At 39.0% G+C, this 27,405-nt stretch overlaps 1 protein-coding gene and 1 long non-coding RNA gene across 3 annotated transcripts in view; one reads left to right on the forward strand and one right to left on the reverse strand.

The window, feature by feature from the left end:
- Window positions 1–18,212, reverse strand: part of LOC123613995 (uncharacterized) — a 26,175-nt gene extending 7,963 nt beyond the window's left edge. Inside the window, exons 1-2 of one of the 2 annotated variants that reach the window (XR_006721441.2) lie at window positions 7,857–18,212; window positions 891–1,844 (exon numbers count right to left, since the gene is read on the reverse strand). This is a non-coding gene — a long non-coding RNA (uncharacterized LOC123613995). The remainder of the gene's footprint in view (window positions 1–890; window positions 1,845–7,856) is intronic. The other variant, XR_006721440.2, reaches the window with a different exon arrangement.
- DEGS1 (delta 4-desaturase, sphingolipid 1) lies at window positions 18,212–27,405 on the forward strand. Its single transcript, XM_074351669.1, has 3 exons — window positions 18,212–18,508; window positions 22,443–23,185; window positions 26,898–27,405. The coding sequence occupies exons 1-3, from the start codon at window positions 18,427–18,429 to the stop codon at window positions 27,042–27,044; spliced, it is 972 nt and encodes a 323-aa protein (XP_074207770.1). The 5' UTR covers window positions 18,212–18,426; the 3' UTR covers window positions 27,045–27,405.

Consider the following 27,405-nt stretch of genomic DNA (forward strand, 5'->3'; position numbering starts at 1 on the left):
TGCTCTACTACATCCTAAACCACCTGGGAGCTATGAGACTCTAGATTACATTAATTCTTTAACTCAAATACATGGTTGAACATTCCATGCATTTACTAGAAGCAGTCTACACCAAAATCACTTGTTAAGAGTACCTTACAAAGCTTAAAATTACGAAAAGGCTAGGCTTTGAGGAGGCAACTTTTGTCCTAAAGTTTTTTGGCAGTGGATTTACACAAGGCATACAGGTAAAAGAAAACATTTTAAGGCTTCTAGAACCTATAATCTTAAATAGCCAGTCATAGCAGTAGATGAGGTCAGAAGCCACTAAGGCATAATCACCTTACTATAATACAGGCCACTGATCAATACAGAAGTAGCGACCACAATTCCTTTGCCCTCCTGGGGAAGAATGCTAGTTCTCTTTTCAAAATTCCTCCCAGCTCCAAAACTAAATATTTAGAATTTCAATGAAATAAAATTATGCAAATCCATTTCACCTCTGTTTCATAAAGATGTGACTGTGATAGGGAATGACTGAAAACAAAATTCTCTGAGGAAAAACACACTCTTCTTTGATGCATGCTTCACCCACTTTGTTTACAACTTAGATGTTCAGAAGAGAGACCACAGATGAATTTATGCTGAAGGATGAGGGTGACAGCAGTGGTATCAGTTGTCCCAACACCATTACTGCGTTCTAGTCACCAAGACATCACAGAAACCTGGAAAAGTAAAGGCAGCTGCTGTATCTCCCAGTCTGCAGAGGGTAGATCAGGGTGGAAATCTGTATTTCTATATCCTTCAAGTGGCTCAGTTGCTGCGTGATAAAGTCACATTGCTGGGGAAATCAAGGATCTTTACCAATATTGTTGCTTTAAAAATAAAATGATGTGTCTTTATGAACTTACGTTAATTCCTGAAACAATTCTTTCAGGATCCATTTAAGCTGATTCTCTCACCCAGAAAAGTGTGTTTCACCTTGCTTGTATCCATTCCTCTGGTTTTGGTGAATCATTCCCTGAAAGCAAATTTACAGAAAATTGTGAGGAGAAAAAAACTGGGGTGGTGGATGTTGAGCAAAACAGTACAAAAGGAGATTCCCAATAAACTCTTTTTTTCCCCCTGTTCTTTGGATTGAACAAAAGTTGGTTTCTACTTGGAATCCAGCAGTGTAAATTGTAGTATTCACTCCGGGAATACAAAACCTAAGGTGTGCCTTTCTGTCTTAAGACAAAGGGAAAATGTCTGCCTTCTCAAGGCTAAGGAGAAGGCTGGGAGGAAGGGAAGGAAAGGGGGACGGTAAATGCTTATTCTTCCTTTGAAAGCTTGGAGCAAGCTTATCTCACTCTCTAGATAAGCAGTTTCTATAACCCCTAGGTGCTGCCCCCCTCAGCTGCCTTCCATTCCGGAAGAAAATGCAGCTTGTGTCTTCCTTGTAAGAGGACAATAAAGGAATGAGTGTTAGGTGGTTAACAGTGCTCAGCACACAGTAAGCAGGTAATAAATAATAAATAGTGGTAATATATAGGGAGATAGATATGACTAAGGAAATAGAGATACAGAATGTATGCATTGCATTGGTTGCATGTGCTTCCCTTAGTCCCTGCTCTAAGCATATTTAATGTTTTTTTTTTTTAAGCACAGGAAACAATTTGCTATTATAGGCTTTCTAGCCTCTTGGGGAAATTTATTTTCAGTATTTTAAAACTTTTATTTTCACTATTTTTAATGTTTCACAGATCTCCTCACACTGCCCCACACGCTTCCTTGAGAGCCACAGGAGAGAAAGTAATCTTGAATTGCTCATCCTTCTCCACCTTGGGCTGAGAGATCTGATAAGGAAGGAGGACCTTGGGCTGCACCTGGTAGAAAAAAGAAAGGAGCCTCTTCAGAGCTCTCTGCACCTTAAGACACAGCTTAGAGTAAGAGTCAAGCATATACACAGTGGAACCAGAATAAATGGCCTCCTAATCCCAGCTCTACCAAGTATGAGCTTTGTAATACCAGCTTGGGTAGTTAAGACTTCTGAGGCTCAATTTCATCATCTGTAAAATATTTCCTACCTCACAGAGTTGGTACAAAACTCCAAAAGATTCTGGGAAGGTGATGGAGTAGGAAACACCAGGAGTCTGTCTCCCCACCTAGACAACAGTTGCACTGGCGGAATCTGTTTGATGTAATTATTTTGGAGCTCTGGAGTCTATGGAAGACTTTCATCTCCAAGGAAACACTTGTGGTTAATTGGGGTCAACTTCAGGGCTTAGCATAGTAGCAGCCACCCACCCTCAAACTGTGATGGGCAAACAGGACCTTGTCCCCCAAATATTGGGGGTCTGTGTTCTGATCACTGATTGCTGCTTCTCATCACAGAGGTGCAAAGATGGCAGGAAGCCATTGTTGTAGCTCCGGTGTTGCAAGTCTCTCCACCACCAGCTGAAGTACCTTCTAGATGTAAAGAGCCAGCACCCTTTCCACCACTACCCCTTCATTTTCCTCTTTTTCTCTTTTTTGGAGCCAGACATTAAAGACTAAGACATCAAAAACAGTTATGTATGCAGGGAAAATTAGAAAGCCACCAGGCATGCTAAGGGAAAGTCTCAAAAAAAGACCCTAGAGGACATTACATTTATACCTCAGGCTGACCCTCAACACAGAGACAGCCTACAACAATCAAAATAAATATATAAAAACAATTACCAGGGGGAAGGTATAGCTCAAAGCAGTAGAACACATGCACATACCATTTGTCACTGCTTGCTTTATGTTCCTGGGCAGGAGGAAGCTTAGTTTACTACTGCAGCAGGAGAAAGGAAGATTTTCTCCTTTGCACAGCAACAACTCAGCCAAAGAGAAGCCACCACACCCTGAACTTTCCATCAATGGACTTTTGTTCAAAACAATCCACTTTTTCTGTACAAACAAACAAAAAAAATGCTTCTCTCCTTTGTTCTCTGGACTTACTACGGTTTGCCATAGTTTGCATGTCCCAAATTGCAATTTCTATGCTATTCCTGAACAAACTAGATTCAACTGAGTCAAGAAATAAACACTTGCATACAAAATCAATGATTTTTGACAAGGGTGCCGAGACCATTCAATGGAGAAAGCACAGTCTTTTCAACAAATGATGCCAGGAAAGCTGGATATCCATGTGCAAAAGAACAAAATTGGACCTTTACCTAACCCTATATACAAAAATTCACTTAAAATGGTCCATGATCTAAATGTAAGACCTAAATAAAACTCTTAGAAGAAAACATGATACAAAAGCTTCACGATGTTGGACTGTGCAATGATTTCTTGGATGTCACACAAAAGGCACACACAGGCCATAAAACAAAAAGTGGATAAATTGGACTTCCTGACAATTTTTAAAGTTTGTGGATCAAAAGACACGATCAACAGAGTAAAAAGGCAAGCCACAGAATGGGAGAAAATATTTGCATATCATATACATGATAAGGGGTTAATATCTAGAACATACAGAGAACTCCTAAAACTCAAACAAACGAACAAAAAACAAACAAACCTATTCAAAAATGGACAAAGGTCTTGAATAGACATTTCTCCAAAGAAGATAGATAAATGACCAAAGAGTACATGAAAAGCTGCTCAATATCACTAATCATTAGAGAAATGCAGATCAAAACTACAATGATACTACCTCACCACACACCTCACATAAGGATGGCTACTACACAGTAAAGAAATTCTTTTAAAAACAGAATACAGCAAGTATTGGCAAGGGAGTGGAGAAGTTGGAACCGTTGTGCACTGTTGGTGGGAATGTTCAATGGCACCCCTGCTGTGGAAAACAGTATGGTGGTTCCCCACAAAGTTAAACACAGAATTACCGAATGATTCAGCAATTCCACTTCTGAGTGTATACCCAAAAGAAATGAAAGCAGGATCCAAAGCAGGTATCTGCACATCTCTGTTCATAGCAGCATTACGCACAATAGTTAAAATGTGGAAGCAACCCAAGTATCCACAGACAAATGAATGCATAAGCAAGATGCGGTATATAGATCCAATGGAATACTCCTAAAAATACTTAGTAAGGAAGGAATACTTAAAAAGGAAGGAAATTCTGACATATGCCACAACATGGATGACCTCTGAGGACATGATGCTAAGTAAAATAAGCTAGTCACAAAAACACAAAAGCTGTATGATTCCACGTTTATGAGGTACTTAGAATAGTCAAAATCATAGAAAAAGTGGGCTGGAGAAGAGGGAACTTGGAGTTGTGATTTAATGGGTAGAGAGTTTCTGTTTTACAAGTTGTAAAGAGTTCTGAAGATGCATGTTGGTGATGGTTGCATAGCATTATGAATGTACTTACTACCACTGAATTGTATACTTAAAAATATTAAAACGGTACATATCATGTCATGTGTGTTTTACCACAATAAAAAAATGGAAAAAAATCTTTGTATACTAATATAGAAAGATCTAAAAGAATGATTGCTAGGGAAAAAATGGGCAGAAAATATTATAGTATATTAACTTTTGTGTAAAAGATAAAAAAGAAAGAAAAAACATACTGCCATCTAATTGCATCATTTTAAAGATTAACTTTATTAAGGAATACTTTAAATGCAATGAAATTCACCCCATTTTAAGTGTACAGTTCTTTAAGTTTTGACAAATGTATATACCTATGTAACCAACACCACAGCTGAGATGTAGTTTTCACTACCACAAAATGTTTGCTTTGATCCTTTCCAGTTGATTCCCATCCCAACACCAGCCCCAGACATTCACTGATCTCCTTTCTAGTGTTATACATTAGATTTGCCTTTTCTAGAGTTTCGTATAAAAGAATCATATATGATATATTCGTTTAAGTAAGGTTTCCTTCACTCAATATAATGGTTTTGAGATCTGTGCACGTTGATGCACACATCAATAATTTGTTCCTTTTTGTTGCTAAGTACTATTCGACCGTGTCAACATACCAAACTTGTTTATCCTGTCAGCTAGTAATAGATATGTGGATTGTTTCTTGTTTTGAGCTATTATAAATAAATATGCTATGTTCATGTAAAACGTATATTAAATAAATGTGTATGCTTGTCTTTTGTTAATCTTTTTCACTGTCAGCTTAATTTCCAGACTCTAAGAGGATCAAGGAAAACTTTTTCCTCCCCTGTAATTTCTGGTGCCCAAACAGGAACACCTTTGGCTGGGAACACCTTGCTGAGTCTGGAAACTGCAGTTAAGAAATATTGGATCTCTGACGAAACTGCCACAGATAAGAATTCTTACCTCAGTCTCTCAGTTCTCTGCCTGTGGGGACCTCTCAAGTGAAAGTGGCAAGAGTCTTTTCCTTCCCAGATTCAGATTAGCAGGAGAGAAACCTTTGAAAAAGTTAGTTCTTTGGACTGTGACTCTGGGTAAAGTTTGATTTAGGGGTATCCACTGGTTTCCTTCCGGGCAGCTTTCTCTCATTCTGTGCCTGAGAACTTGATGTGGCTTTCCCCATTAGGACATGAGGGTTCTGTGTGTGCAGGTGGCCAATTGTCAGATTGGGGGGTGGGGATCCCCAAAATATAGAGAGGCAAAAATGTAGGTTTCACCCATTTCGTGGCTAGTGTCCTACTGGCTGTGGCCTGCGCTGGGGTGGAGGCTTGTCTGAGTCTTCTACCTTTTGGCCATCTCCAGCAGCTTTAAATCTTGGGAGGGCTGCATCTTTTGCACTCTCTTTGGGGATGGCTCTTGCATCCACGGTTTAGTCATAAAAGGCTTACTGGTTTCAGTTTCAAGTCACTTGATAGTTGTCTTTGGTTTAAAAAAAAAAAAAAAGGAGCTACTTGGAAACTGAGTAAATGAAAAATCTTAAAGGTCTTCTCCACAGATATTAACGAAATGTTGTAGCCATCTGAGTGAGCAACCTTAACGTATTCCATCTGCCAGAAACACAATTTGGATCCAACTGTCTTTTATGAGCTAGTGAGTTTTGTATTAATATATCTGACACACGGTTAAAAATTTAAAACAAAAGCTTTAAGGTCTCTGCATGTGTCTGCCTGAATGTTTATGTGTGTGTATGTGTGTCTATGTTATATAAGTGATATTTTTCTACTTCTAGATGGTATTATGAAATTAATTTATAAAATCCCTTAAAGGAGTTCTGTTTAAATTGGCTTAGATATAAATGAGTGCTCATATAAATTGAAGTATTCCTAAAACTCTCAGAAATATAGAAAACAACCCAAATGTTTTTTTAATTCATGTGATCTGAGATAATCTTTGATAAATAGTGAGTTTTTAAATTATTGGTAAAATAAAAATGGACATTTCTTCAGAGTTGCTAACGTCAGACATAATGCAGACATACAATATTTTCTACCTAGCCTTACTAGTCAAGCAAGCTTTTATTATCTCTACTAGATGTTTAAGATTATGAAACTATAAATCCAACCTATAAACACAATGTACAACTAAAATGAATTGCTTAATGCATGTTGAGCACAGTAGTAAAAAAGAAAAAGAAGCATATTTTCAGCTTCTTACACTCTTTGCTTTTGTGATATTTTTGATTCTTGCCTGATTTGTGAACAAGACAAATAATTTAAGATGATGGCTAGCTTTGTTTAATGTCTCATGAAATTTTCCTGAGTAATCGAGACATAATTGTTAAGAACAAGTGAATTTAAAAGATATAAGTGGGTTAAAAGTTTATATATGAATTTTTCAATAATGATTATGTTCTATACTATACCCACTTAAAAATAATTTCAAAGCCTTTTTGATATTTTGAAACCTTAAAACTTATACTAAGTTAAGTTAAATGATGGATATTCATTGAGTATCTACATCATTTTCAAGTAAGATACAATATTGAAATAATTGCCAAACATAGTTTGTCTACTTGTGGCATCTTATTTGTATAGAGTATAGCGAAGCTACATATAGTTGGGTCTGTTAATAAATGTGAGAAATTATATTATGAAAAAGACATGCTTCTTGTACAAGGTCCTGGGTTCCCAGTACCTCCACCAAAAATAAATAAATAAATAAACCTAATTACTTTCCCCACTAAAAAAAAAAAAAGACATGCCTCTATAAAATGATAAAATGATACACTCATAAATTTGCTACAGAATGATAGTATATGTGGCAAATGGTTCACAGTTGCCTGGTTCCTAATTTTCTTCGATTATTGGTCTGCTCTTAATAAGAAATGGCTTAAAAAAAAAAAAAAAGAAAAAAGGAAGGGGGAAGTAATCTACCTGGGAAACCAAGATTTTGCATTTTAGAATAATTTCCCGTGTTTCACATTGTCTTTATCAAGTCTTTGATAACTGAAGAAAACCACGTCTTCTCAATATTAAAAGAACTAAATTTTCTTCACAACTATTTAACCTTCTGTATTTGCCTTTAAAATCTTGTACTGCCACTTTGGTTTAATAGATAATTAAGTATTCTTCCATAAGGATCTGTGATCCTATTTAATCGAGTGTTCAAACTTTTTGACATTTTTGGCAATTTCTAAAAATCAAATTCTCAGACTTAAGGAAATCTTTCTCTCTCTCTCTTTTTTTAAAGGTGTTTATAACTTACAGCAGTTTGGTAAAGTATACCTTTTTCCCTACGGCATGGTTTATTTTATAAACTCTGAGCTCCAGGTCAGTCAGCCTAGGTATTGACTCTGGCTCTGGATATTGAATGGGAAGTCTCAAGAATAATCAACAGAAGATATATTGGAGGAAAATATCCATTTGTAAGAGCAAAAAAATAAAAATAAAGAGAAGCTTCAGGTGAACTTTCCATATATGGGGATTCATATTTAATTCACACCAGCAGAAAATATAGATCAAAATCCTAAACCCAACCTCCCACCATATCTTCCTGTTTCAAAGACTCACCACCTTCTGCACACTGGTTCTCAGCAGGCTGTCTTCACTGGAAGACGTACAAGTTAGGTTTAGGTTTGAGGATCAGCCAGGCTCCATTTTCTGGTCTTTCTACCTTCCTGAGTCTCCTAAGCCCACTTTAGCTTCCACATTATCAGCGACAGGTTCTTTATGGATACTGATTTTCCTACAATTAAAAGAGGATACTCATGCTACTCTGAACTCTTAGCAGTCATCATGGAAACATTCTCACTTCAGGGCTAGTCTCTCCTTCTGGATTGTAGAGTTGAAATACAGAGCAGTTCTACACAGTAATTTGCCCACTTTGCCCAAGCCAATCACACTTCCTGTAGACATTTTTCCCCTTGAGCTGATGCTGCCAGAGCCACCGCAACCCTCTAGGAAGAAGTTTCATTCTTCTCATATTCTCATATTCATATTCTCATCAGCCTGTGTGAACAATGAGACGTTTTCCTCTCAACCTTCTGCCTTCATCCTGCATATATGCCCAGGAAATTTAGAGCATCCTCTAGAACTCCTTCAAATTGAGTTCTATATAACCCTAGCGATCCACTGCTTTAACATCAGCAGAGACCTCAGACAGCCTTCCTGCACAGTTTCTCTCACGGGTTAAGGGTCTAGCTGCAGATGATCTGACTCTCTGCTTACTGCCTAGGGGGTTTGTAATAAGCCAATACTGCAGAGATTAGCTGTATGAAATAAAGTTAAATCAAAAAGTGTATTTTCTACTAAGCCTTAAATTTCTTGTGAAATGTAGCATGAATAAAATTAGTTCCTCTTGTACTACTTTATGATAAATCAGTTGTGAAATACAGCATAATGCAGGTAGGTATGACGTTATTTACAACATAAAGAATAACAACAAAAAAGACACTGTGTACTAAAGAAGAAATCAGCCCCTTCATAATCAACAGAACTCTGTTACATATTTTAAGTTAAAAACACAGAGAGCTTGCAAATTGGTGAACACGTCGAGGTGCTGGGATGCCAAGCACACTGAGGACACAGAAGCTCTGTAGGCTCCCCACCCCCACCCCCTGGCCCTGAGCCTCTCTCCCATCTGGATGTTCCTGAGTTCTAGCCTTTGTAACAAAGTAATGGTGAGTAAAGTACTTTCCCGAATTCTGTGAGTCATTCTAGAAAATTATTAAAACCTGAGGAACAGGCTATGGGAACCTCCAACTTACAGCTGAGGCTGGTCAAGCTTTTGAGAGGCCTGGGACTTGTGACTGACAGCTGAAGTGGGGAAATTTTAGTGGGACTGAACCATTAAACCTGTGATGTCTAATGCTAATTCCGAGTAGTGAGTGTCAGAGGGTTCAAGAAGTAGTGCTGGAAAAGACACCACATATTTTGTGTCAGGTGGGAAAAAATCTCTCATTTGGTGTCAGCAGTGTTGAGAGTAAAAACAGCAAAGAAGCTCCAAATGTTTACATTTGCCATAGAAGAAATAATTTCTTTATTTTCATGTTCAGGCTCTACACATTTTATGGGCAATAATGTTAAAAAGCTTTCTTTCTTTTTTTTTTTTTTTCTCTTGCTTCCTAGTTTTTTTCTCCAGAATGGTCTACATCAATTCTAATCCTTCTCCAGGTACCAATGGACCAGAAACATAGTATTTTTAGGAAGGCATGGCTTTTTTAGGGTTTTATTTTGGATATGTATTATAAAAGAATAGAAAACAGCCCCAGTTTTCTAGAAAAACCAAAGCCTCGAAAAGCTCAGTCTCTTGCAAATTTATTGTCAAACATATTGTCAAACACTCACCCTGCAAAATTCAAACTCTGGAAGAATAAAAGCTACACACCATTTTCTCCCCTCATTCATATGATTGGCTTTACACAGATGATGAAAGTCCTTCACCCTGGGAACTGTTCTGTCATTAGTTCATGGTGTTCGGTGGGTCCTGAGCCCTCCCTTCCCCACAGTGTGAGTCTCTTCCAGATCATTCCCTCTTCCATTTGGGATGTGGAGCCAGACACCCTTGGTTCCTCCTTAGCGTCTACCACTTTGTAAGCTGTGTGATCTGAGACGCAGCACTTGCCAGCTCCCTGGTACATACAACGGGAGGCATGGGGGTGGGGGCGTGTGACGTATCTCTCATTAGAGGTCTGAAGTCCAGGACTTTTCTTCTAGCCTTTGCCCATTGCCCCTCTTCCAAATCATGACTGTCCTTTTTCATAGGCCAGCGCTGCTGGAGAATGAAGGTGTCATCAGAGCAGAACTGCTTTTGGATGAGCTGGACGCGGAAGGGTGTGGACAGGAGCAGGTGATGTTTTCTCTGACAACTGCCCTTTACCCTGCTCTGTCCAGCTGTTCCGCCCTGACCCAGATGACGTCTCAAGCAGAGCCCAGAGCCTTCCAGCCACTGTTGGCCACTCACAAGTTAATAACCTTTATCTGGGTGTTTAAAACTCCAGTCTGATCCAAATAAACATGATACTGTCTCACGTGACTGAAATCTTCTTTCCTCTTTCTACCAGTCAAGCCTGACTTAGGCTTAGATGTTTACAGTGGAGAAGGGCAGGAGGAGGGTGTCTTCTGTTTCTTCTCTCTTCCTTGCTTTCCCCCGCCCCCTCTTGCAGGACTGTGGGGAGTGGGGAGGTGTAATAGGCAGATTACAGAAAAAGGAGAGTCTCACATTACTGGTACAGTTTTCACCTGCCATGCCAGCAACCATTAAGGTACGAGTCTAGCCCTTGTCAAATGGTTATGATCTGGTCCATCTCACCTGATTCCTCTGCTGGCAAAGCCGCTACCTGCAAAGACCCTCTGTCCACAGACAACTCCCAATCACCTCTCACCTTGAGGCATTGTCAGGTCCAAGTCAGGGACCAGCCCCCTTGTTCCCCAGACACAAAAGTCAAGCTCTATGGGTGGTTCCGTGAAACTCTCCTCACTCAGCCAAGATTAACAAAGCAGCAACACTCGCTTCCAACAGAGTATGTGGCTGGTGTGTGCACCGGGGAAAGGAAGCCCAGCTCACCAACGACTCCCCCAAAGAAATTCTATTATCTTTCTTGATCATTCTCTTTGCTTCTTCTTATAGACACTTTGGAGAGGTTGGGGGTGGGGCACAGGGGTAGTTCTAGAGTTCTCTCGTTCTAGAAGCCCAGCAGCCGGAAATCAAGCTGTTGGCAAGGTTGTTTCCTTTTGAGGGCCTGAGGGAGTGATTTGTTCCAGAAGTTTCTACTCAGCTCGTAGATGGCCATCCTTATGTTCACATGGCATTCTCCCTGTATCTGTTCATTTTTCTTCATTTAAAAAAAAAATCTTGGCGTGGAGGGTATAGCTCAGTTGCAGAGTGTGTGGTTAGCATGTACAGGGTCCTGGGTTCAATTCCCAGAACCTCCATTTAAAAAAATTTAAATAAATAAACCTAATTGCCTGCCCCCCAACACCCGCCCCCAAAAAAACACCTCTGTTCTTTGGATTGTATCATCTCTATTTACCTATAAATCCAATAAGTTTTTCTTCTGCTGATTGAGATCTACTCCTGAGCCTCTATTCAGTGCAATTTTCATTTTAGTTCCTTTTCTTTTCTACTCCAGAATTTCCCTTTGGTTCTTTTTCATGATTTCTGTCTCTTCATTTATACTCTCTATTTGATGAGACATTGTCACATACCTTCTTTTACTTCTGTTAAGCATGTTTTTCTTTAGTTCTTTGAGCACATGTATTGTCATGGCTTTAATGTGTTGTTCAGTCTGACATCCAGGCCGCTCACAGACATTTTCTCTCACCTGCTCTTTCCCTAGGCATGGATCATGGTTTCCTGTTTCTCTGCATATCTTCTTTGAATGTCTTTGCATGTCTTCTTCTTGCATGTCTTTCTTTGCATGTTCTTTTTTTTAATGGACAGTTTAGATAATATATTGTAGCAACTCTCAATGCTGATTTCTCTTCCCCCTAGCCCTCAGGGTTTGTTGTGGTAGCTGCTTGCTTATCTATTTGTTAAATGACTTGGCTGGATTATTTTAGTGAATTCTATTTCCCCAGCAGTGTGAAGGCTTTGATGTTGCTCATCGGGGGCACAGCCTTGGGCAAGTGCAGTCACTCTGGGATTAGCAGGGCACATTTTGATTATCCCTTTCCTTGATCTGTTAAATTGTCTGCTTCTGTTGGTATTACACCCAGCTGTTAGGTTCCTCTAAGTGCTGGCTGATGGCTGATGGATCTACTGTTTTTTTGGTGATATTCTTGAGTGCAAATTTCTCCACGATATGATCCAGTTAAGTTCGAGCCCCCTTCCTGGGATACAAGCAAGTTGGAGTGAGGATGACTGAGCCCAGTATCCTCCGTCTGCCACAACTATAGTAGAGCTTCCACTCTATGAAATGGCTGAGTGGTGGAATGGACCCTTGACTTCCTGGCTACATTGTTCTGGAATTTAGCCTCTGCAACATGGAACTGGGGTGAGGTGGGTAAGATGGGAGGATGACATATGCTGGAAACCTGCCCCTATAGCCCTTGACTGGGAGCTGGGGAGATAGGGAGCCTTATCTTCTGGGCCACAGCTGCCTGGAGTAGATCCTCTGTTATACCGACCTCGGGTGGAGGGGAGAAAGAGCAGGTCACAGACGTTTGGTGTTCTTACTGAGATCTAGTAGATTTTCTTGAGTAAATATTTCTTACTTTGCTGTTTGCCCTTAGGACAATTTCCAGAGACTTTATAGTTGTTTTCTAAAACTTTCAGTGTTACAGTTGCTGCACTGGAAGTGAGAGCTTCTAAAATAGAATCTTACTGTGAGTTTTAATTGTATGTCCTTGGTATGTAATAAAGTTGAACATTTTTCACCTCATCCTAGGTCATTTGTGCCAGTTTATGCCTGTTTGTCCTCAGATGCATGCCTCATGTGTCCCTGTACCGCACTGCAGAGGGGCTTACCCCTGCAGGCTGTGTTTCCCAGGCTCCCATGTCAGCTGGATTCTGGCAGAGTCTGGCTAATAGGAGACACTAGGGGAACACTTGAAGGCAGGATGGTGAAGCCAGGATTCCCCCCTCCCTTCTCTACCCTGGGCTTTGCCTGCTGTGGTTGTGGGTTGAGGTCCTGCCAGACTTCCCCTCTAGGATTTCAGCTCTCATTGGATAACGCTGCCTCCTGGGGTCCGAGAACACTTTCTCCTACCTTTGTCCCCCCAGCTGAGGGAATGAGAGTGGTTTCCTCCATTGTCCTCACTGTCCCCTGTTTGCCTCTCAGCTTCTCCAACACCTGTTATAACTAGTGCCCTGCATTCAGTTTCTTCTGCTATAAATACTTGAAATGGGATCTGTTTTTCAGGTTGGACTCTGACTGATACATGATTAATGCTTCCTTTTCTGTTAAATTCTTTAGTTTTTCCTTTTTTCTATAGTCCCTCCCTCTTTTTTTCTTATTAATTCTTAAGAGTTCTTTACATATTTTAAATACTAATCCTTTCTTGATTATATCTATTGGAAATCTCTTCTCTCAGTTTATGGTTTATCTTTTCACACTTTATGTACATTTTGATGAGCAGTTCTTACAGTTAATGAAGCAGTCTACTTTAAAAATATATTTTCTTCTTGGTTTGGGCTTTTTGCATCTTATTTTAAGAAATCATTTCCTAAACTTCTCAATTCAAATTTTTCTTAGTTTAACCTTCCACGTTTAAGTCTATTAGATACATTGAACTAATTTTAGTGTAAAATATGACGTGAGTTCAAATCTCATGTTTTCTCATATTGATAACCAATTATGCCAGTACAATTTTTATTGAAATCTTCCCTTTTCCTCAATTTTCTTATATTTTTATATATTGATAGTATTTATTTCTGCACCCTCTATTCTGTCTCATTTTTATATTATTCCCTGAATTAATGCTATGGTATCTTTATTACACTATACTATATTATTAATATGCTATCATAAATTATATATTAAAGCTTTATAGGAATTTTTTTATCTGGTGAACTAAGTCCCCTTACCTTGTTCTTTTATAATTATGTCTTGGCTATTCTTGACACTTTTAGTCTTCCATATAAATTTAAAATCAGCTTATCAAGTTCCACCAAACGCACTTGAATGTTGATTAAAATTACATTGAATTTGTAGACTGATTGTAGGAGTGGGGAGAACTGACATCTTTGCGGTATTTAGCCTTCCAATTCATGAACATGGTCTATTTCACAATTTATTTAAGTCTTTAATGTCTTTCTGTAATGTGTTAATATTCTCTTTTGAAAATTTGTATATTTGTATATTTCTTATACATCTTTTGTTAGATTTTTTTTCTAGATACTTTGTTATGTTATCATAAATGTATCTTTCTATTTGACTGCATGATTTAACTGGTTGTTACTGGTGTATTAAAACACAGAAAATTTGAAGGGAGTCAAAAGGTACAAGCTCCCAGTTATAAAAGAAATAAATCATGGGGATGCAATGTACAGCATGGCAGCTATAGTTAATAATACTGTATTGCATATTTGTAAGTTGCTAAGAGAATAAATCTTAAAAGTTCTCGTCATGAGAAAAAAAGTTCTATAACTATGTGTGGTGACGGATGTTAACCAGACTTAAAGTGGTGATCATTTTCCAACGTATACAAATATCCAATCATTATGTTGTACTCCTAAAATTAATATAATGTTCCATGTCAGTTATACTTCAAAAAATGTGAAAGATTTTTGTACACTGATTTTCCATCTACAACCTTGCTAAATTCTCATTTGATTCGAATAACTCAGATTGGTTTCTCTATATGGATGTTGCCAATAGATATAAATTGTATCAAACCTTTTTTCTGTTCCTTTTGAGGTAATCATACAGTGTCCTTTAGTCTGCTTTTTTACCAATCTTGCATGCCAGGTAAGTTGAGAGAAGACAGGAAAAAGGCATGATTGCCGAGCTCTCTTGGTATAATCTGAGAGACTGAAGTGTCATAGGGAAGCCCTGCTTTCAACATGATGCTTAAGCAGGAGCTTAGCAATCATTAAGGGAAGTGTCTAAGTCCAACGGACCTGAGGACAAACACACAGAATCTTACACAACCAACCCCACAAGGAGGAGGAAGTCAGCCGAGAGATCATCCCTCCAAAAGCCTTGCAAAGGCTACCGCTGGAAGAAACTTGGAATCCGGGGCAATGGGTCTGGTGTGTAGGCTCAGCCTGGAGAGCATTGTGGAACTAAAGACATCAGCAGTAAATAGGAGAACATGATGCCCCCAAGCTGAGCAAGACCAGACACACTGAGTGAGGCCAGCAGAGCAGATGATGGACATGCAGGGTGTAGGGTTACCTGCACCACCCGAAGTCAGCTTTAGTTACAGACAAATGTATGGGCTGTTGTAACTTTCAAATTATATGTGCTAGTTTACTGATTAAACAACACATTATAAGTAAGTAAGAAATGATATTTATTGGCAATTAACTACTGACTGAAAGAGTTGTTTTTGTTATTTGCTGTCAAAGAATAGTTATCATAAAGTTATTACTATAATTAAGGTTCATTTGAAGTTTGAATAAAGCATGTCTTCTGTAAATCTCTTCTACAATTAAAGTTGGCAAAGCTACCCATAGGCTAATACCTTTCTAATTATTCTAATAATAACACCATTATTAGATCTTAACTGTGTCATTATCAGAATACAGCTGACTTTTGAACAATGTGGGGGGTAGGGGCACCAAACCTCTGTGCAGCTGAAAAGTGGTGTGTAACTTTACAGTTGGCCCTCTGTATTCCTGGTCCCTCACCCTCAGATCCAACTAACTAAATCATGTGGTACTGTAATACGTATTTACCGGGAAAATCCATGTATAAGTGCACCAGTGCAGTTCAAACCCGTGTCGTTCAAGTATCAGCTGTAGTCTTAAAAGTGAATTGCTGAGGGATTAAGATGGTGGAGTAGAAGGACCTTGAGCACACCTCCTCTCACGAACACAACAAAATCACAACTAACTGCTGAACAACCATCAATATGACTGGAACCTACCAAAAAAAAGATCTTCTACACCTAAAGACATAAAGAAGAAACCACAATGCGAAAGCTGACATCTTGCTTGGGTCATTGGCACCAAGATTGTGCCCCACCCAGCAGCCTGTAGGATCCAGTGCTGGGACACCTCTGGCCAAAGAACTAACTGGGGGTGGGGAGCAGTCATTTGCAGTCACATGGATGGATCCAGAGACTATCATACTAAGTGAAGTAAGTCAGACAGAGAAAGACAAATACTATCTTTCACTTAGATATGGAATCTAAAAAATGATACAAATGAACTTATTTACATAACAGAAACAGATTCACTGACACAGAAAACAAACTTGTGGTTACCAAAGGGGAAAGTGTGGGAGGAGGGTGATAAACTAGGAGTCAGGAATTAACAGACACATGTTACTATATATAAAATAGATAAACAATAGAGTTCTACTGTAGGGCACAGGGAAATATATTCAGTATCTTATAATAACCTATAATGGAAAATAATCTGAAAAATATATATATATATATATCTGAATCACTTTGCTGTACACCTAAAACTAACACAATATTGTAAATCAATTATACTTCAATTTTAAAAAATGAATTGCTCATTCAAAAAAAAAAACCAATGAAAAGAAAAATGAAAAGTCTACATGGAAGAACACCTTGATTTCAAAATTATGGCTGCCCTCTCCTGAAAATCACCTTAACTGGAATTTCCCACTGCCATTAGGATCTATTGGGATTCACCCACAGCTTTTAAGAGCAGACTGGTTAGTGTTTTTCTAGAATAACTGGTATAATTGTTTCAAGACAAACTACCTGGCAAGAGTAAGGAAAAGATACAAAAGCTAGACAACACATTAAGAACTTTAAAAAATCCAAACTAAATAAACATGCCTATGTGTAATTAAAATATTTGTCAATCCCACAAAAATACTGTAGCTGAATTCTTTTCCTTTTCTTTAGAATGCCAAAATCCACATTCAATCCAAATGTAAAAGGCAAAAAAGGGTTAAGATTTTAAAAATTCCCTCCCAACACTTTCCCCTTCACTCCCTCTTACTCTCCAACAATAAAACATTTCTTAGGTATCTTTCTAAACATATTTTGTGTATACCCAAAGAAACATACATTATATACATATATATTATGTGTACACCCCTCATACCTAGTGTTTTGCATTTAACAATACATTTTGGAGATCAGTTGATATTAACAAATAAAATCTTCCTCTTTTTTTTTTAGTGTGGTATAGTAGAACATTTCATGGTTCATTGTATGTGCCACAATTTATTTTTAGTTTAGTGAGGTTTTTTCCCCTGGCATGAAATGCTAAAAGATAGAGACTTTTTAAAAAAAACAAAAACAAAAACCTGTAATCATAATGTAATACTATTATCACACTTAAAAAATTAACAATAAGTTCTCAATATCATTACACATCTAATCGATATTTGAATTAAAAGATTTGTCAATTTTTAAAGCTTTTGACAATTTGCATTATAATCAAAATAAGATCAATAAATTGCAATTGACTGACATATTTTTAAAGCCCCTTTTAATCTGTAGGTTTTCCCTCTTTTCTTTGCTTCCTTTGCATTTTATTTATTAAAGGACCCAGGATGTTTTCCCACAGTTTCCCACGGTCAAGATCTTACTGATTCTATCTCTACGGTGTAGTTTAAATGCTCCTCTGCTCTATTTTCTATACATTAGCAGTTGGATCTAGGGGCTTAATTAGATTTCTGCCTCAGTGTGTGCGTGCGGGTGTTATTTTATTATTAATAACGCCATGTGGATTATCTTCCTTTTTGTAATCTCAGCCAAAGTTTCTTTTTTAATGGAGAACTGGTATCTAATTTTGAAACAAAATATCCCCTCTTCCAGGAAGAGGTGGCGGTTCAGACCACTTCTGTGCTAGACGTAAGGTTGGGCAATCACCTTGTAACAGAAATGATCACACTAGAATAAATCAGGCTAAACAATAAATTCCTCATCAATTTTCACTGTCAACAACAGTGTTTTTTTTTTTTCATAATTAGCTTTTAATCACCACACCCCCGCATTTTTCCCTGAGGTATTAGTTCCAAGAGGCAGCCAAAAATGGCTCAGTGAGCCGTTTGCTTTTCAAAATTAAACAAAACCTGGGCGAGCTGCTATTTATTAACGACCAAGGATTCTCGTGACCGAGCTCCAGCCTTCCCCGAGGTGCTAAAGAGCAGTCTTACTTAACTTGAGACCTTTCCTTCCTTTTTCTCTTTTTCCGGGGCTCCGGCGCCGGCACCGGGCAGGATAGGCCGCAGAGAGCCGGGACTCGCAGGAACTCTGCACGCCAGCCGGTCGCCGAGTCCCAGAATCTCAGAACCCCGCGCCACGGAGCCGTGGAATCCCGCCCCGCGCGGGGGCTTCCGCCCGCCCAGCCGCGCTCCGGGGACGGCGGGGGGCGGGGGCGGGGCCCGGGGCGGGGCCTCAGGATCCGCCCAGGCCTCCGTCTCTTCTGCCGCCCCGCCCGCCGCCTGCTGACACGAGTCGGGGAGCTGTTGCTACCGCCGCCGCCTTTGAGGAGCCGGGCCGGGAGCGAGAGCCGGGAGCGGGCCCTCGAGCCGCCGCCGCCGCCATGGGGAACCGCGTTTCGCGGGAAGACTTCGAATGGGTTTACACCGACGAGCCCCACGCCACTCGGCGCCTGGAGATCCTGGGTGAGGGCCGGGCCCGCGCCCCGTTATGTGCGTGCGCGGTCTCCCGCCACCGGCGCGCGGCCCCTGCGCGCCCGAGGCCCGTTAAGAGCCGGCTCCCTGCCGCGTCCCGCCGCCGTCCCGGCCGCCCAGCCTCGGGGGAAAGGCCGGGGGAGGCGCGGGGCCAGGGCTCCCGGGATCGGGCCTGGCGCGGGAGGCGGGGGGGCCCTCGCGCGCTCCCGCCCCGCCTCGCGGCCCTGGCCCTTCGGCGGGGAGGCGCAGGCGCGCCCCCGAGCGCGGGCGTCCGGTCGGGGCCAGAGTTTGCTTAGAGCCGAGTTCCCCCAGGCCAGGCCACCCTTGGTTAGAGCCTTTCTCCTGGAGATTCCTATGCCGCCGGTGGGGCGTTTCCTCCCCTCCCCCCTCTCACTCTTCCTCTTCTCACTCCTCCGAGCGGGCCGGGGGAAGCCAGGTTGCGAGCGCGTGCGAGGCAGGGCGTGGTCCTGGAGCATCTGCAGGCCCACACGCCGGGCGCGCTGACGTTGGCAGACGCCGGCAAGCCATCCTGGTGCGGGCGGCTCGGCCCCGGGGAGGAGGCCGGTGGTACCCGGCCAGGTGACCCCAGGGGCTTCTCGGACGGAAGGGTGAGCGAGCATTCCAGGATCGGAGTCCTGGTGCGCTCACGCTGTTCTCACTAACCCTCATATCAAGGCTGGGACGCAGGAAGGGCAGATTCTTAAATATTTTTAATCCATCCCAGTTTTGTGTACGAAAAGGCTGAAGTATGAGAGACTTGCCAAGATTAGCCTTCTAGTCCCCTGATTGCAGATGTAGGACCTTTTTACTGGGTTAACTAGGGCTTATTCAGCTCTCTAGAGGTGGTAAGGCGCTCAGCAGTGTGCAGCTTCTGTATTTTATAGAGAATTCTCTCATCTCTCCCAGGTTACTCTTAATGATATGCTACGCATTGTGCTGAGTGCTTTACAAACATTACCCAATTTAATCCTCCCAGTAACTAAGTCAGTGTTATCTCTATTTTAAAGATGAGGTAAGAGTGAATAAGTAAATGTTAGGGAGGGATTCTCATCTGGGTTAGATTGCCTCCAAAGCGGATGCTTTTAACCTCTTTGCTGTTGTTTCAAAAATCAGGAAACTGGTGGGTGGTAAGTTGAATAAGAGGAATTCTTTCTCATACAGTGTTCCCCTAGTTTTTCTTCTCAGCATCCATTTACACGGTGTACAGAAGAATCAAGCCCCTGAATTTTGCTGGGGTATCTAAAGTTAGAAATTTCATGTTCTTAGAAAAAGGAGCTAGCAAATCCCATTGAAATGAATTTTTAAAAATCAAATTAGTAAATTAGGAGCCTCAGCCTTTATAGTTGCTATTAAGGGTAGCTTTTTAAGAGACTTTAGTTCTTGGATGCTTTCCTTTTTTTAACTTATATTTTTAATTAAAACATATATTTTGCAAGCACTTACGCAAAAGTGATAGCATATAGTACATTTAATCTATGCATGATCAACATGTTGCATAAGAATAATGTGGGATCCACCCTGTAAAAACCAACTCCTGAATATGGCACTTAGCTATGTATTTAATATTAAGAAAATCAAGGAAGTAAAAAGGTGCTTGTTGATGCTTATCTCAACACTGAGCCTTTTTCCCACAAACTTATTATCACTGGACCATTTCACTTGGAAAGTAAAAGGATTACATATTTCTCAATGAAAATACATTTTCCCTGCAGCTGTGAGTACTGCTCAGTGTTCCATTTCGGGGGTGGAGATTGAATAACCTCAGGAAAGATAACAGTCTGGAGACTTGTTTAAATTATACTTAAATGAGGAGATATTTCTGAAATGTGTCAGGTTTTGGGGGAGAGAGATGCATGAGAGAACAGGGATATGTTGTTTAATACACAACATCTGTACACTAAATTTACACTTAGAGTTATCATAAAATTTCATTCAAAAGGCATCTATTGAAAATTAATGAAGGCTAAGGACTATACTAATATTAGTGGGTCAGATAATCACAAGAAATGCTCCTTTTGAAGTGTACGGTTCAGGGGGGTCTTTTTAGTGTATTCACAGAGTTTTTAACTATCACTGCAATCTAATTTTTAGAAAATGTTTGTCACCCCAAAAAGAAACCCTGTACTCATTAATAGTCTCCATATCCCCCACTCCCACCCACCAGTCCTGGGCAACCACTAATCTACTTTCTGTCTCTCTAGATTTGCCTATTCTAGACAGTTCTTATAAATGAAATCATACAAACTTGCTCTTCTGTTATTGACTGCTTTCACTTAGCATAATGTTTTCAATGTTCATCCACGTTATAGCATGTATCAGTACTTGTTCCTTTTTGCGACCAAATAATTTTTGGGTATGGTGTAAGAAAGAGGTCTAGTTGTGTTCTTTTGCATGTGGGTCACCAGTTGTCTCAGCACCATTTGTTGAAAAGACTATTCTTTTCCCATTTAATTATATTGGCACCCTTGTAGTATTGATTTTTGTATATTATTACCACTGTGCAAAAATTTGGTACAGAATTACTTGGAGCAAGTTGATTTATGTGAGACGACTGTACTATATACGTTTCATGATTTTAGAATACCTACAAAATGTGTATTCTATCATTTGTACCAGGATAATTAGTTTAGTTTTAGACTAAAGCCTGTAGGATTGCTTTTTTTTTTTTTTTTTGCCTATTGCCTACAGAATTATTAACATTTGATGACATGAACTGATGCCAACAAAGAGGTTAGGGAGTGGAGGCAGAAGAGGGGAAAGGAAAGAAATGGGAAGAATTACCTTGAATTAACACTATCCTTATTTTTTGTATATAAAACTGGACTTAACTTCCTGTCTTGCATTTTAAGCTTTTATTGAATTCCTCGTTTCATATTTAGAGAAAAGAGGATTTTTCCTTTCTCAGTTTTTTCAAGAACCTTCTAAATGACCTGTCCCAAGAAAAATGCCCTTCTTCCTTTTGCCATCCTGGGTTAGATATACTTGACAACACACAACATTCATTATATCTGGGTTTCTGTCTCTGGAGTGGTGGGATACAGAGAAGAATCTGAATTTGCCTGTAGGCGACACTTGCCTGATGTGCAGAGGCTTTCATTATTGGCCTTTTTCATAATACTTGGATATTTGCATGTAAATTCAACAAAGAAAATAAGACTCTAACATAAATTAGCATTGTACAATTCTAATGTGAAAATAAATAGGAAAGTGGCATTGTGAATGGACAGAATTCTTTGGAAATTATCCTGATATCCAGATGACCAGAAAGAGTCTACACTGGCAAAAATGTTACATGTCTAACTGTCTGAAATAGGAAAACGGTTAGAAGTTATAACTGGCAGTAAAAAGTGATTTAGTCATCATAACACAACATTGTAAAATGACTTTAACTCAATAAAAAATGTTTTAAAAAAGTGACTTAGTCATCATAAAGGAAATTATGAACTCTCAAGTATATAATATATTGTGTATAATAAGTATATATTGTATATGTATTACATGAAAGTATATTGTAATAAGTCCATAATCTGTCAGACACATAGAATAGATCTACCAAACTATGATTGCCACTTTGTAAAACTTATAAATTTACAAAAATTGTTAGGAGTGAAAAGGGAACTGACAACATGAACTCTTTACTCATTTGTGACTATCTGTTAATATGAAGAGTCTAGATTTTGAAACTCTTTTTTCCTGCAAAAATTCTTAATTAGTTGTGACATGGTATTTAGTAACTTTATTGTTAAAATATATTTCTTCCCTGTAGTAGATAAATATCTGATAAAGTCTCTAATAGAGGACATATAATGATTAGGAAAAAATTAATTGAAATGTTAATTTAATTGACATTAATTTAATTATAATTGCAGAACTATTATACTTTTCTCAGTTTCTGATTTTGTTTTTGTTTGTTTTTTCTTTATAGCAAAGTATCCTGAGATAAAATCCTTGATGAAACCTGATTCCACCTTGATATGGATTATAATTATGATGGTTCTCACTCAGCTGGTTGCCTTTTATTTAGTGAAGGACTTGGACTGGAAATGGGTCATATTTTGGGCATATGTCTTTGGCAGCTGCATTACCCATTCAATGACTCTGGCTATTCATGAAATTTCCCACAATAATGCCTTTGGCCACTACAAATCTATTTGGAATCGTTGGTTTGGAATATTTGCTAATCTTCCTATTGGTGTTCCATATTCAATTTCCTTTAAGAGGTACCATATGGATCATCATCGATACCTCGGGGGTGATGGCATTGATGTGGATATTCCAACAGATTTTGAAGGCTGGTTCTTCTGTACCGCTTTCAGAAAGTTTATATGGGTTATTCTTCAACCTCTCTTTTATGCTTTTCGACCTCTGTTCATCAATCCCAAGCCAATTTCTTATCTGGAAATTATCAATACAGTGATCCAGATCACTTTTGACGTTGTGATCTACTACGTTTTGGGAATTAAATCTTTAATCTACATGTTGGCAGGAACCTTACTTGGTCTAGGTTTGCACCCGATTTCTGGACATTTTATAGCTGAACATTACATGTTCTTAAAGGGACATGAAACGTACTCATACTATGGGCCTCTGAATTTACTTACCTTCAATGTGGGTTACCATAATGAACACCATGACTTCCCCAACATTCCCGGAAAAAGCCTTCCCCTGGTAAGTAAAGGATTTGATACATGTTGTAATTTCTGATGGTTATATGATCAAAATTAGACTTGACTGGCTCATTTTAAATGGAATTGAGTATATTTTGTCCATCAAGGCCATTCATCAAAGAAAACAGCAAGAGTCTGAGTCTTGAGTAGGCCAGCCTAATCTTCACTCTCCTGGGTCCCTAAGCCTACAGGTAACACGTAGGGCTTAGAACTGTTGGGGGTTCTGCAAAATCGGCTAAAGTGTACAGTAAATCAGAAATAGAAAAAAAAAAAAAAAAAGAAATAGAAAATGAATTCCCTCTGCCAAGGGAGCAAAAGTTCACATAACCTTTATCACTCTTAAGCTGAATGTGCTTAGCTAAGGTTTATGTGTTGGTTTGTTGTGAAATACAGACGTCCTACATAATTGACCTGCAAAATAAAAGAACATCAATTTCCAGTAGGACAGACTTCCCACAGGCAGGGACCTCTGTCTCCTGTCACAGTAGACACTGAGTACACTCTTTGTGGAGTAAATGAGAGAAGACACATTGATGCTCATCCTTTCATCCTCCACAAAAGGATGATCCTCTCCAAACTTCAGTTATATTTCTGATGAATTCTCTTATTAGGCTATCCATTTCTCAGAATTGATAGCTTTTACAATCCAGTACCAAAAAATGTTTCCATAAATCTAGTTGTATGAGATGTGGTATTAATTTTTCTTGATTTTTATAAAGCAGCTGTTTCTCTTTTTAAAATTTAATTTATTTTATTATTATTTTCTTTATGGCAGTACTGGTGATTGAACCCAGGGCCTCATGCATGCTAAGCCAGAGCTCTACCACTGAGCTATACCCTCCCCCTTGATTTTATTTTATTTTTTTAAGCTGTGGTATAAGTGGACCATAGCCAGATATTTTGTACTATTATATCCACCCAGCCAAATTGTATAGATTTCCTCTTAAGTTTTTAAATGTTGATTGTCCACAGACACATAAACATGACAACTAAATATAGCATTTGATTATTGACTGGATTCCCAATGAGGAAAGAAAGGACATTGAGTTAGGAATTTTTGAATGTGGTCCATATAATAGATAATATTGTATCAATATGAAATTTCTAGGGTGTGATAATGGTTTTACAGGGCAATGTCCTTGTTCTCAGGAGAAACATATTGAATATTTAGGGGTGAAATATTCCATGTAAGTTTTCACATAATGTCTGCAACTTATTCTCAAAAGGTCCAGCAAAGAAAGTGAAGTATGTGGTATGTATTCTTTAAGAAGAGAAAGTATTAATTGGTGGACCTAGGCAAAGAGCATAAGGGTGTTGCTTTTACTGTTCTTTCAACCTTGCTTTAGGTTTTGCAGTTTTCAAAACAAAATAGGGGAAAATACCAGGCAACTGTCAGAAGAGAGCTTTGAAACCAGTGTAATGTGATGCTCATGTGGCTACTTTGTGTCACTTGAGCCTGAAGAAGAGTGCACTCACCTTTGTTTGCCTCTTCCCTGACTAGGAAAGGAAATTCTTATTTCTTAAGAGGTTGTAGTTTAAGGAGAAAGCCGATCACCTTCTGAACGAAATAATTTTTTCCAGCATAAGCCACATACTTTGACTTGTAATTTTCTTGAACAGTCCCTAACTGAAAATTTAGTTGAGTCAAGACATTGCTTGACCTAAGGCTCATCGTTTTCATCAGTGAGTATTCTTTCCCACTCCATTTCATGCTGTCTTCTTGTTCCTTAGCTAAACTAACAAACAGACGTTCTCAGAATTCTGTACTCTTTCCTGCTTTTTCTATGATGTACACCAGGGAGTGTCTTGTTCTGCAGTAGCTGTGTTGCAGTAGTCATGTTTCATGTAACTATCACACAGGTAGTTACTAGGTGTGTATAACAAAGTTTTCTTTACCAGCTCTATTGAGATGTAACTCATAGATACAATTCATTCATTAAAATGTACAATTGAGTGGTTTTTAGATTGTTTAGAGTTGTACAGCCATCACTGTATTCAGTTTTGGAACATTTTTTATCACAGTAGCCAGATTCTTTTTTTTTTTAACTGAGCTTTTGATTTTCATAGAACACTTTTTAAGTGTGTATTTTTCCATTTGCTCACAACTTCATAAAGTATGAAGACAGACATCTGGGTGTTTATTATGTCAGTGTTTGAACAAAATTGGACACATGACTAATAAATTCCCTAGGTTTTCTAATTCCTGCTGTAAAGGGATTTATTAAATGTTTGCTTTATGTCTTTTTTAAAATGTATAAATTATAAACATTTTTGTTTTTATTATGATTTTTAACATATTTTTAGTCTCAAGGAGTATCTTAACTTGATTCAGAATGCTTATTCCAGATCTAAACTGGCTCTGTCATTTTATTTTTTTTAGAAAGATAGTATCTTTTGTAGTCTAGCTGTTAAAATTACAGGAGGCCCCAGTTATATGAGGGGGTTATGTTGGCTGCCTGAAACCATGGATAGTACCGACCCTTAATTGTGCTGTAATTTTTCCCTATACCAACAGGCCAGTAGCATATATAGTGTGGATGTGCTGGACAAAGAGATGATTCACATTCCAGACGAGACAGAGCAGGAGGGTGCCAGATTTCATCCCAGGATGAAATATTCGGAATAGTGCAGAATTTGAAACTTCTCAATTGTTTATTTCTGGAATTTTCCATTTAATATTTTCACACTGTGGGTAACTGAAACCGTGGGAAGTGAAACTGCAGATAAGGCGGGAAAACTGTAAATTGATTGCTACCGGCTTTGTCATCAGTTTGATGTGGATTAGGACCCAAGTTTATTTGTATGTGTGTGGTCTGTAGATCATCCTTATTCATGAAAGAATTTTAGAAAGTTTTGAAGGACTGTGATCAAAGGTATGACATCACCCTGTGTTTATTCTGAGTGCCTAGAGCAGCCATGTGAAAGGGCGCTGTTTGGCCTTAATTGTTCCCATAGTGTTGTACCTTAATCTGCTCCTTCCACGACCAGAGAATATTACATTTCCCAAGTGGAAGGAGTAATTTAAACTGTAACTTTTTTTGTTTTTGTTTTTGTTTCTATTTTCAACATCTTGAACTTCTTGGATTCTGTGCCTTTGTTTTCCTTTGGGATTTATTAGGATAGTTTTTGAACATTTTGATGAAGCCACAGAATTTTTCAGTACTCAGCACTAGCTAGTTTTCCTTGCTAGTCACACTGGCAGTAGTCATTTTTTAAAAGACGTACTCAACTCGAGATGGCCAAATTGTACACTTGGTAAGTAATTAACTTCTAACTGGCATGCCACAGTAATTTGTTAGTATTTGCAGATTCCTTAATGGCAGGGGGTCAGGTGGTCCCTTTACATCCTACAGGGCCAACCATGCTGTATGATGCTTGAAAAACATCAAGTTGATTGGATTGCAAGTATTTGTAGTTACAGATTCCAAGTGCCAAATTTTACAAATAAACCAGTATTTAGTCCCTTGGAGCTTGTTGGAAAGAGTCAATGATTCTAGAGGGTCAAGTATATTTTACTGTTGAAATGCAAACTGCTTTTTGTTTAGAATTCCCAAAGCTGCTACATTAATTTATTTGTTTGTTTGTTTAAGCAGGAGGCGGCAAAAAGTCTCCTGGTTTCTCTTCTAAGTGTTGCTGTCAGACACTCATCTGCCATCTTTAAAAGGACTCAGTTAACACCCATTATTCATCTTGCTGTATTTTTTTCCTTCTAGGTGAGGAAAATAGCAGCTGAATACTACGACAACCTTCCCCACTACAATTCCTGGGCAAAAGTACTGTATGATTTTGTGATGGATGATACAATAAGTCCCTATTCGAGAATGAAGAGGCATCAAAAAGGCAAGGTGGTTCTGGAATAAATGTCATTATTGCCAAAGGAATTCCTCTCAGACTTCAAAATAGCTGATAAAGTGGAACTTTTTGCATTATTAATTTAAGACCCGGTGATGTGTAGAAGCTGCCCTTGTACAGATTCAAAGTATGATCACCATGGTATCAAGAAGCTAATCTGGCTTTAAACAGTCAGCCTGTCTGCTCCGTGTTCACCTTTACTCACAGGAAGCTTGTTTGTTGTGTTACCTCATGCAGGAGGTTGTCACTGATGTCTGACATTTTGTAAACGTATCATAAACAAAGCTCTTACAAAGCTATTTCTTGTATGTTATTTTCACTCTAAGGATTTACTTTATTAAACAGCTAATAAACAGCTATTGATCACAA

This window comes from Camelus bactrianus, chromosome 23 (genome assembly GCF_048773025.1).
Source record: "Camelus bactrianus isolate YW-2024 breed Bactrian camel chromosome 23, ASM4877302v1, whole genome shotgun sequence".
NCBI classification, from domain to species: Eukaryota; Metazoa; Chordata; class Mammalia; order Artiodactyla; family Camelidae; genus Camelus; species Camelus bactrianus.